The sequence below is a fragment of the Dermacentor albipictus genome, chromosome 4 (assembly GCF_038994185.2).
Source record: "Dermacentor albipictus isolate Rhodes 1998 colony chromosome 4, USDA_Dalb.pri_finalv2, whole genome shotgun sequence".
NCBI lineage: Eukaryota > Metazoa > Arthropoda > Arachnida > Ixodida > Ixodidae > Dermacentor > Dermacentor albipictus.
Window position 1 is genome coordinate 138,556,176 of NC_091824.1, and position 12,574 is coordinate 138,568,749.

The window sequence follows — 12,574 nt, forward strand, 5'->3', positions numbered from 1 at the left end:
ATGAGCAAAACGAGAACAAGGTGGAAGCGGGAGCCAACGTTTCGACAAGTGGACTTGTCTTTTTCAAGAAGACATATATGCTTTCCTCGGCACAGTATATATAGGTAGGGGTCTTCTAAAGGGGAGAGTGTGGGTGCGGCAACGAGCGAAGGAGAGAGAGAGAGAGAGAAAACTTTTATTTTTACGCCAGCGTCCGGCGCTCAGAGCGAAGGAGTGCCCTGCGCAGGGCCGGTGACACGGCCCTCTGTCAGTCACATGTCAACGGCCGTGTGTCAGTCGGCGAGTCAACGGCGTTCACAGCACCCCTCTATTACCTGCTTCGCTGGTGGTCGTGGGCTATCCTGTCTGTGAAAGGGGTTATAAAAGAAGCGGCAGAAACCAACGCTCGTAAAGAAACGTAAAAAATACTGAAATAGAATAAATAAATAAATAAATAACAGGAAAGAAAGACAATGAAAAAAAAAACGAAAGAAAGAAGAAAAAAGGAAGAAGAAAAAAACACTAAGCAACCGAACTAAGTATTGTTGCCTATAGCTTGAAATTAGGCATAGTGAATAGATTCTGAAATTCCGTTTGAGACGTTTATGCCTATTGGTTGCAATGTCTTGAACTTAAGGATAAGGTATGATTCTCTGTATTTTTTCTCGTTCAGAACAGAAATTTTGCTGTAATGTGTAGAGTTTAAGTTCATCAAAGTTATGACCTGGTTGGTTGAAATGCTCGGCGACGGCTTTGGGAAGCTTTTTAGCTGTGTCCATGCGATGTCCGTTTAATCTGACGTTCACTGATTGTCACGTTTCACCGATATATTGCTTCTTACAGAAGGAACATTCAAGCATATAAATCACATCCGAACTTGTACAAGTGAAGTTAGATTTGACTTCGTGTGTATAATTATTTGCGGTACTTTTAATTGTAATGTCACTTTGAAGGTGCCTGCACGTTTTGCACCTGAGGTGACAACATGCTTTTATTACGGGGGGAATGATGTTGGCTGACTTTTGCGCGCACTAACATGTCTTTAATGTTTCTGTTGTGGCGATAGGTAACCCTTGGTACATCCGGGATCGCATTTCTCAGGCGCTCGTTACTTGATAATATACGGTGGTATTTTCGTAGGATGTTGTTTATGTTTGGGAATGCATTAGAATACCTTGTTATAAAGGCTGACGGTCTGTCAGATCTTGGTGTAGGCTGTTTCTTAGCTAATTCCGACTGTCTCTCCAATCTTGACGCGACATCACAAGCTCTTACGCCCTCTCCCTTTTAGAAGAACCCTACCTATATTTACTGTGCCGAGGAAAGCTTATGTATAGCCTTGAAAAAGGCAAGTTGTCGAAACGTTAGCTCCCACTATCACCTCATTCTCGTTTTGCTCATCGTCTTGAATTTCCATCTCCCGCCTTCGCCCTGTTTGTCCTGGAAGCCTACCAAGGTGGCACGCCGTCATACACACTACAGAGTCAGATACAGACACAAGCAACGTCACACAGTACACACAATCCCGTCTCTTGTAGGTTACGCAGGAACGCCCCTATACAGCAGCTTGCGCCGATTACCGTATAGGCCACTGTCCAAGATTTTTGCCTTCTGGAAGCGTGGGCGCTCGTCCAGCTGGTATAGTATGGAGGGGAGCGCTGCTCTTTGCTTGTTGAAGCGAGGACCGATGCAGGCGTGCGGTTCACGTAATGGGGCAAACAGGTGTCATTGTGTCGTCTGCAGCGCATGAGCTCGTCCGAAGGACATGACAGTGAGTGTCGTAGTTTGTTTGTTTGCTTGTTTTGGTGTTCATCCTCACCAAATATGCGCTTGCTTGCTTGCTTGCTTGCTTGCTTGCTTGCTTGCTTGCTTGCTTGCTTGCTTGCTTGCTTCGGTGTTCATCCTCACCATATATGCCTCAGCTGCTTCTTTCGTCGTTGCTGCGGTCATCATGAAGGCGCGGGGAAGTGCTTTACCGTCTAGCAACCATGTGCCGAACTGTCGCACTTGCGATTCGGAGCGGGTAACGAAACAAGAAAGAGTGCAACTCCAAGCGCCCCTGAGCCGTGGGCGCACGCTCTTCTTCCTGTGCCCGCTTACAGCGGAGTGGTGCCGAGTAATCTCGGGCTTAAGAGCTACGGGCGAGCGCCTGCCGAGACCATCTGCGTGTGTGCGTGTTTTTTCGCCGCCCCGCAGCGGGTCCGCGGGGCGTCCCGCAGCGCAGTGCGCGCCACACGCCCGCCCACCCGCTGCGGTGGGCGCAAAAAGAACTTCGCCGCCTTCACAGCGCGGACAGGGCGGAGGCTTAGCCCGCCGACGACGTGGCAGCCGGTTAATCCGCCGGGACGTACAAAAGCAAGTCTGCGAAAACAACGAAGAAGGCAGCCAATCAGAGAGAGGCCGCGATCGGCCGCACTTTGGCCACCGATGCTGTGCCTGACGCGGAGTGCCAGCTTTACTGCTTGCTTCCTAGCAAGTAGAAGAGGCGAATGATTCAGGCGATGCGTAAACGCTCGTATACGTCCAGCCTGAGCTATAACCGTGCACGCTCCTTCTATAGTCAGAAATATTCGTAGAAATCTTCAATAGGCGTCGGCTATGTCGTGCGTTATTTCATTATTATTATTATTATTATTATTGCCTCTGCAGCTTTCCTTTTTTTTTTATTGATATGATATAAGGAGATGTTGGCGCGCAATTTAAGGCGCCGGCTACTCCTTATCTCTTGAGTGGTTCCGTCATACATCATTCAGGGTTCACGGTTACATATCAAATAATCATTTCACACAAGCACCAGGACTTATAAAGCAACGTTTCCACAGAAAGACTATGGCAAATGTCTCCACACCTATGTAGTCGAAAGTCTCAAAAGTAGAAACGATACTGTCGCCTAATAACACATTTTCTAGTCAGCGGGTCAGCGGGTACATTTCATAGCCACAGAAAGTTGTCCGCGAGTAAATCTAAATTATTAAGCATGGTGTCACGCGCGCTCTAGCCAACATGAAGACATCTCACTCGATGACCGCGTAAACTCGCTGCCAAACGCTGCAGTGAGGAAAGGCGGCAGAAGCAGCGAGCGAATTGGCCTTGGTGCAGTCGCTCGCATCAACGCGAACTACGCCTTGAAAGCACAGCGCAGCGCGGGCTCTGTACAGAGATGGCTTTCAAGATGCAGCGGCACGGCCGGGCGCGCGCGGCCGCCTGGGCCGTCCGGAGTAGAGCGCCCCCCTCCCCGTAAGCTTTATGCGCGACGGAAGGCGGCGCGCTTCCTACCCGCTTTCCGCCGTTGTGTGCGCGAGATTTAGCGGCGATCGCCGGCTCACCCTCGGCCGCTTTCACTCGCACATACAGTATACGGCGCGCGGCGACGCTGTGGGCGTCTCGCCGTCGGCAGAAATACTCCAGGAGTGCCCATATAATTGCTATCGCAACAGAACAATGTCCATAAGAACACAGACACAACACGTAAGCTCCGCCCTTGCCGCGTTTCGTTTCCAAATGTCATAATAATCTATTTTCGACTTCCGGATTATCCTTCCTCGTTCCCTTGCTGCTGGAGCGTTGTGATGTCACATACGCTATAGCTACCAACGCGACTGAAATGCTTCATTCGTAGTTCCTATAGGTACCGTTTCATTTTGCAGTGCTCTTTGTTACGCTCGCTTCCGCTGAAACCTGGCTGGAATGTGTTGTTGTGTGGAATGTGAATTTAAGTATCTTCCTCGCCCATGAGGTCGTAGATGAAGTGCTTACGAGTGTTTATGACATACGCAATGCAGGGTGTCAAATGAAACAAGCAAGAACGTACGTATGCTTGTTCTTGCACTCGATGACCCTTCAACGTAACTGTATCGTCTTGTGCTTCAATTCACTTTATTGTGCCCGGCGAAGTCAACGTTTCAAAGGCCGCATCTTGCGTCCATAGCGCACACTTTTCTCTCCTAGACTATGCGAGACTTGCTATACGAATAGGAAAATTTAACCACAATATTGGCGTTCGTAAATGATTCGCAAGCGAAGTAATGTAAGTGACGACTTTTTATTTTAACTTCTCAGAATACCTGAATTTTCGTTCGGAGGTTAAAAACAAAATAACGGCAGCCGGAAAATGTCCCTCTGTTTCCCGGCAAAGGCAGGGCACCCCACACGCCTACTTAACCACAGCTCCGCCAAAAATGCTGTCTTTTAGGGAGAAGTGCCTAGGCAACGGTGCAAGTCTATAAGGCGCTAATTCCAACCCGAGTTTGTCGAAACTAGACGCGCTTGAGTGCGTTAAGCCTGTTCGTGCGGTATGTAGAGTGAAGTGAAAGTGCAAAGATATACCGCCACTGCCAACCACTGACTTCTTAGAACGTGCTATCAGTGAAATTCCAGACGCGTAAGTCAGACGAAATATACAGTACAATATCACAGGCGTCCATCGCTGCCCTGTTCAATTTTATAACGACACAGCTGGAAGTCGGGCGTTGACCCAGGTATACGTTTCGTATGTTATACACAATCCATTATTTTTTCATGCTGTCAAGGAACATGTCCAGCCCTGCACTTTATACTTGAACACTTGCGTGTTTTCGCGCGTCTCTCACGTGCAAGGGGCAGGAAGGTATTGGTCCTATGTACCGTTGGCTTGTTCTGCCACGGTCACGTGGGCGCTTTTTCTGTTGTTGTTTTTGTCTTTGACGATGTCAAGTAAAACATTCTTTCGATGCTGACCCCGGACTCGTAGGATTGAATCCCGGCCGTGGCGACATCTATCAGTAGGAGTGAAAAGAAGAAGGGGGGGGGGACAATGAGTGCGTGAAAGTTCACGCAGGTGCATATTGAACAACTCCAGGAGATTTAAAAACCGAAGTGCTCCACTGCGACGTCAGTCGTAGCCCATACTTTAGCTTTGGGACGCTAAACCGCCAACGGTTATTACGGTTGTTGTGTGCAAGGCCGAAGTGCCACACAGCTTTGGACAGTCGGCATTATACCGCCTACCTTCTCTTCCCTACCCCGCGCTTTCGCCTGTTTTCACTGCTCAATGTCCCGTGCTATATGTATCTACCTAATTACGACGTGCGTGGGTGGCTGAGTGAGTGAGTGAGTGAGTGAGTGAGTGAGTGAGTGAGTGAGTGAGTGAGTGAGTGAGTGAGTGAGTGAGTGAGTGAGTGAGTGAGTGAGTGAGTGAGTGAGTGAGTGAGTGAGTGAGTGAGTGAGTGAGTGAGTGAGTGAGTGAGTGAGTGAGCGAGTGAGCGAGCGAGTGAGCGAGTGAGTGAGTGAGTGAGTGAGTGAGTGAGTGAGTGAGTGAGTGAGTGAGTGAGTGAGTGAGTGAGTGAGTGAGTGAGTGAGTGAGTGAGTGAGTGAGTGAGTGAGTGAGTGAGTGAGTGAGTGTTTGCTTGCTTGCTTCTTGCTTGTTTGTTTGTTTGCTTGCTTGCTTGCTTGCTTGCTTATGTGTTTGCAACTTTTACGTAACGGCACCACATAAGCCCACATTTGACGACAGTAAGAGCTAGACCTTAGCCTCCGGTATTTTTACAGTGCCTGTCCGATCTTTCCTACATGCATGGTAGTGAGTGGCCCACTGCGGCGGCGCCACGTTCCCATGAACATGTTAGCTCCGTTTAGAGCACATGTGATTGCCGTGCGCTGCCACCGCTCCTCCGGCTCCACGTGACAGCCGCTAAAAAGAAGTTGACGTGACCTTGACCGTTGCTTCATAAGATGTGCCACCTGTGCCGAGAAAACAATAACAACAACAACAACATAAAGCGTTGTCAACTTGTAAGATAGTGGCGCGCTCTCTATGCGACCGCCTCCCCTTTTTTGGCTTCAGTAGCCAGGTATTGCAAAAGTACAAGATGCTGACCGGGCGAACGCAAAAGCCTGTGTTCGTCCTGTCTTTTTCTCATTTTTGTCTTTTGTCATTTTTGTCCTGCGTGTTCTAGGCGCCGAATATTTATTCATTTATTTTTAGAGTACTGCAAGGCCAGGGTATGGGCTCCTGCATAATGGGCATCAAAGAGTTCGTACAACAAGCACTGGCGTAAAACAGCAATACAGTAGTGCATCACAAACCATGAACTACGTTAAAAAGCACATCGCGACACAACAATGGGCATCTTGTTAACCGTGACTACAAATGAACCAACAGATTATTACAGCTCTTGCAAGAAGGTATTAGTACAACAACAAGGTAGTGGGACACAACAATGAGCACCTGGTTAACCATGACAATAAATGTTCCAAACAAATTGTTAGGGCTCTCAAAGAAAATGGAGTTAAAAAAAAAAGAATATACACACTGCACATTATAAGGTTATTGTGTCGAATTAATCACTGCTATGAAGCGTACATGGTGGCAATGCGTTCAAGTCGGTAGTCTTTCGAAGGAAGGAATAGCATTTAATTGTATTCGTTCGTGCCCCATTAGGCTATTTATTGGCATCACAATATCTGCTTAGTCGTGACATCAGATGTTTGATGTACGGACGGATCAGGGCCTAAAGCGAGATGGTTGTTTTTCAGTTGAAAAAAACGAAACTTTGACCTTAGAATCTTACGGCGTAGTTGAAGTTGCAAGACATTATTTTGCTGCATCAGAGAAGTTGGAGCATCAGTCATGCGGTATATAGAAAAGGAGATGCGGGTGAATTTCCGTTGAGTCATTTCTAGAGCATAAATGTTTTCTTAGTGTGCGGGTCCCAAATTATACATGCGTTTTCGAGAGAGCAGAACTGATGATCGACATGTAGGCCAAGAGCTAAGCAGGTGCCGGGGATGTTGAGAGTATAAACCTGAGGAATGAATCCATAACTTGCGAAATGCTAACGCACACATGCAAGAGACGTGTTTATTCCAACTGAGTTTGTTAGTTATCGCCACGTCGATGGTCGACCCGCTGCCGAGTTGGCGGTAAATGCATTGCTGATCTTCTCTCTCTCTCTATGCTCGCCCCGTTGCAGATGTGGAGATGAGCCATGGGCAGGCGAGTGGTGCCGACTACGACTACCTCATCAAGTTCCTGGCGCTGGGTGATTCCGGCGTGGGCAAGACTAGCTTCCTCTACCAGTACACAAACTCGACCTTCAATAGCAAGTTCATCTCCACCGTGGGCATCGACTTCCGCGAGAAGAGAATCGTACGCCCTTCCTTTTTCCCACTTGCTCAAACCTTTCTTTAAACAAAAAAAGAAGGATCATGTTAGAACCCTGCAATACGTTCAATGGTCCCACAGAAATTAAACGCAGCAACCGACAAAACGTGTTAGACGTGTTTAGCATATTGCGATTCTGCGATGAGAAACGCTCCGACCAGCAATACAGGCTTGTTTCACGTGTCCCGACTTTGTACATCCGCCAACGCAGCGACCGCCACTCTCCCAATAGCGATCACGCGCTACCACTGCGACTATCATGTAGCCCATACGGTAACTTCATAACTAAGACATCAACAGGTGCGTCACGTCCTGCCGCCCCGCCATCATTGGTCAGACGCAGCGCCGCTGCGAAAATTTCCAGCGAGCACGGATTACACAGTACCTTGTAGCTGTCGCGCAGGACCAGTTTCGGCGGCAGCCATGGCCGCCCTCTCGCTCTATTCACTTTATGTGAAACGGCTTTTACATGAACATGCCAAACATGCTGTTGGCGTCAGAGGGGACGGACTTCAGCAATGGCATAAATAAAAAGTACATTATGGCGGAACAATTAGAGAAGTGCAGATTTTGCTGGCGGTAGTCTCAGCGCGCAGAGCAGTCTATAGCTCGTCACACCGGAATCTGACATGCTACATGTAATTTTTTTTCTTTTTCCGCGTGGGAAACAAGTTCGCAGGCCGCGCACACTGACTCACCAATAAACAAACGGGTTATCAATACAGATGGTACGGTAGCTTTGGTATAGCCAGGTTACATAATTATATATTAAAGCGGACATGGCAAAATTATAGCTTAGGTTTTAAAAAAAAACATTTGCGCAAATTTTGGCTTTCGCTCAGCTCCTTCTTCCACTATTTGGCGCTTTGGACAACAATTTTCTGATGAGCTTTTTTGAAATGTTGCCACCCCTACAAGTACCGGTCTTGTCTTTCAGCAGACAAAGACTAGAACTTAAGCAAAATAATGGGATTGGCGCTAGATTCATCCCAATTCGCATGTTTGTTAGCTCTGCTTAACTTAAAAGATACACCAGTGCGCCCAAGTGTCAATTCAGTTAGACTCGATAGAACCTACGCTACTGTAGTTTGTACTAAATCTGCTTTGCCTAGACTGAGTGAACGGGTACCGTCTCCGCACCTTCGTGTTGTCACGCTTTGAAGCTTGTCTGTGGTTGCCCATGTATTGCACGCTTTGTAGGCTCGAGATACGCCGTATGCCACATGTATATGACGCCCGGGTGTGTTCCTATTGCATGTAAGGAACGACGTGCGCGCTTTCCTTCTTACTTTCCGCCAGAAGAGGTAGAAGGGGATCAGAAATCGAGCCAAATGGAAACAGTTTCATTGGAAAAGCTGACGCGTCAGCCGTCCGCATAATATATTTAGCCCGATATTTGTGACCGAAGGCGTCTGTTTTCGTTCCCCGAAGTGGAGATACCGTGCGCGATGGTGCCAGGAGGCCGCTGCCATGGCGCTCCGTTGACCTGGGTTTTAGGTGGAAGTCGCAAGGAGTAAGCGATTGGCTGCGACAGAGTGAGATTTCAGAACGCTGTCTTTCTTTGCTTTTTTTTGTGAACGCACGTCGAGTAGCTCAAAATATTCGATGTATTGATGCCTTCAGTTAGTACGTGTGGGTTTAGTAGTTTCCCCTACGTGTCCTTGGTGTCGTTGTTTGTTGGCTTCTCATGATATGATACATTTCTTTAGTGATTCGTGCATAATCCACATACATACATACATACATACATACATACATACATACATACATACATACATACATACATACATACATACATACATACATACATACATACATACATACATACATACATACATACATACATACATACATACATACATACATACATACATACATACATACATACATACATACATACATACATACATACATACATACATACATACATACATACATACATACATACATACATACATACACCCGTGAGCAAAAGTATACGGACCAGGGACTGCGCGATAAAACCGATTTTTTCCTCTGCCTGTGAATACATCTTGATATTGAGGACTGCAGTCCAAACTTGACATTGTGAACTTTCCAGTGTACTCGTCAATTTCAGGTTATGCATGTCAATTACAAAGAAATTTAGTTTTGTTGGCGACCCTGTGGTCCGTATACTTTTGCTCACGAGTGTACATACATACATACATACATACATACATACATACATACATACATACATACATACATACATACATACATACATACATACATACATACATACATACATACATACATACATACATACATACATACATACATACATACATACATACATACATACATACATACATACATACATACATACATACATACATACATACATACATACATACATACATACATACATACATACATACATACATACATACATACATACATACATACATACATACATACATACATATTGTTACGTTTCCACATTACAGCACGTGCTCGATAGTTATATTCCCTCAACTCTCACTTCATCTTCGTTCTCTACCTATCCTCGCATGCATGTTATCGTCACTCACTTCACATCTACCCGCAGCAAATACATACATAGACATGAGCTTCTGCCATCAAAGGCTTTAGCCGAGAGGGAGCGGAGCTTGCGGCGTCCTTGTTGCCTTCGTATTCAGGTAAATGAGAACGCAGAACTATGGCAAGAAGCCTGAGCCCCCTCTCATGCGTGCCTCGTATGTATATGCATCAGCATGTGTTGCGAGAAGCTGTTCTTTCATTTCTACCCCCTCCCCTCTCCCCACTTTCTGATACACTGAATTATTAGCGTCCTCGGAGTCATGCATAATCGACAGCCTCAACAGGCGTGCGCCTTTAGACGTTCGGCGCTCGTCGCGATGAGTGTCAGGCTTACGCGCAATCGGCTTAACCTTTCACTCACGACGAAGAAAGGAAATATGCGGCACGCTTGTCTCTCGTTAGAATTGCACACCGGGCCCGAGACGACTGTTCTTCTTTCTTTCTTTATATTGCGGAACAGGGGGGGGGGGGGGGGGGGGGCAAGTGCCTGCGTAATTGGATTATGAAAATTCGGAGCCCCACTGCCGATCGGGTATCAACATTTTTACCGAAGGATGCATATACCGAAAGGTCGAAGGGTAAAGGAAAGTATACGAATGGGACGTAAGAACGGTAGACGAAGCACGATACTCGTATTAAGGCAGCGCTTTATTTTTGATCTAGGTTATCAGAAGAAGGGGGTTCCAGCGATGCAGGCCAGCGAGTTAAATCTCCATTTATTATCTCAGTGTCTAGTCTAATATTGTGCGCCAACGCTATACCATCGTTGTGTTCCATGTCGGCACCGTAAGTTCTCAAATAGGTTCATTAATCGTGTCAGAAATATTGGAAATTGTCTGTAGGTGTGCAGTCAATGCGTTGTACATGGGTGATAGAAACAGTTGTAATTAACGTGCGGTTATTTGTGAGTTAACATAACGGACGCTTCATCCTAACTATTAGCATCAGTGAGCTCGCTTCCACAGTCTCCCTCTCTCTCTCTCTCTTTTCATTTTGTCATCACTGCGCGCGAGAAACACAGCACTGCGAATATGATAGCAAAGACGCCTGCATATACAAATCTGCGGAGAAACAACTGTACGTACATGCACTTACGTTAAGTACATTAACAAGCCTACGAGACTACAAATGTCGCAAAGCCAACAGTATCTTGAACACCTTAACCCGCTTGTGACAAGTTATCTGTCTCTGAACGCACGTTTCTGCTGGGTGATGAAGTCTGGGACTGAATTCATAAAGCTTTTCACTGGTAAGTGCTCTTTGCCATTGGTCGTCTGCCTTCGTTAATAATATGCCCGGAAACGCGATTGGCTGGTATCTGGTCCTGAGAATAGCTCTGGCGTAACAGCTTTCTTTCGTGAATAAGGGCCCTGATCCTCGAAGTGTTTCAATGCGCATCAAACATACAAGCTAGAACCTATGTACGTAGGTTCTAGCTAGCATGTACGTACGTATGTATGTACGTATGTACGTATGTATGTATGTACGTGTGTACGTACGTACGTACGTACGTACATACACACACACGTACATACGTGCACACACACACGTACGTACGTACGCGTGTGCGTACGTACGTGCGTGCGTGTGTGCGTGCGTGCGCGCGTGTGTGTGTGTGTGTGTGTGTGTGTGTGTGTGTGTGTGTGTGTGTGTGTGTGTGTGTGTGTGTGTGTGTGTGTGTGTGTGTGTTATCGTACACCAAACTTGCTTGTAGTATTATAACCGGGCACCAAAAATATGAGGTGCTGTTTCCTTGTAGTGCCAGCGAATGTCGCAGGGAATTCCTAAAGCATCATGTCCAAAAAAGAAACAAGAAAGAAAAGCAAGGTGTATAAACATTTAATATTGTGTAAAACATCCAAGCAGGCTTAGTTCTGGTTAACCACCCCACTTTTCCGCTCCGTGACAATCTTTCTGTATATATATCTCTTCCTTTTCTCTATCTTTCGCTTTTTCTTTCTTCCTGTCTTGTCTTTTTATAAACTTTCCCTTTAGATGACCTAAGCTTTTGTGCAACGCCTACTGGCGAAGGTCGTTACCAAGTCTATTTTCTTTCGGTTGTTATCGTTCACAGACATCCAAACTGGTTATTTGCGGAAAGTGTACATATGTAGACATTGATCGAGCAAAAGTGTAATGCTATAACTCTCTCTTTGTCTTTCTCTCCGTAATTTTTTTTCCTTTTTTCTGCTCGGATTGCCGTCACATTTCTCAGGAAGGTTCTTGTGAGCAAAGTAAACAATGCGTTTGAAAAAAAAAATGTCGTAAATATCGGCCTGGGTGGGAATCGCACCTGGCCCTCCGGGGCACGAGACGAGCACACTTGCGCAGATCCCACGGCAGCTCCGTGGTTCCCGTTGACTAAAGGTGTCTCTGATGCACGGCGTCATTTCATACGTCATGTCGCAGCCATCTGGCTGACTAAACGTGTGGCCTCGAACGTGCGTCATTGGGCACGTGACGGTGCAGCCACCGGGTAGGAGGTCGTGCCACGTCGTGAGTGTATAAATTGTGTGTACGAAATAAAAAGCGTTAATGTCCAATTTAATGTCGCATAAGCGGTCCTTTGAGTTAGGAACTCCTTGCGGGAAAGCGAGCGCGCTTTCATTTGGCCTTACCGACACGCAGTGAGAACGCACGCGAGAGAGGAACGCGAAGGAAAAAAAACATTTCAACAAAGGGACTAAAATGCTTTCGCATTCCCATACGTGAGCAGTCTAATAACTAGTCTAGTAAGTTAGCCGAATTTTCTTCTCTTTTTCTTTTTCGGTTTCAGGCACTAATATGGGTCGTCAGGGAGACCGAGACGCAACGCGAGAATTGCCTCCTTATTTGTCAGCCAGACTGAAATTTACGCATTGTGCAACCTACGTGAGACTGAAAAAAAGACAA

At 46.5% G+C, this 12,574-nt stretch overlaps 1 protein-coding gene across 1 annotated transcript in view; it reads left to right on the plus strand.

The window, feature by feature from the left end:
- Rab27 (RAS oncogene family member Rab27) overlaps nucleotides 1-12,574 on the plus strand; it is a 139,933-nt gene that overhangs the window by 103,221 nt on the left and 24,138 nt on the right. The window contains exon 2 of the mRNA XM_065424015.1: nucleotides 6,930-7,105. Coding sequence (XP_065280087.1) covers nucleotides 6,938-7,105 — 168 coding nt within the window. The 5' untranslated portion in view covers nucleotides 6,930-6,937. The remainder of the gene's footprint in view (nucleotides 1-6,929; nucleotides 7,106-12,574) is intronic.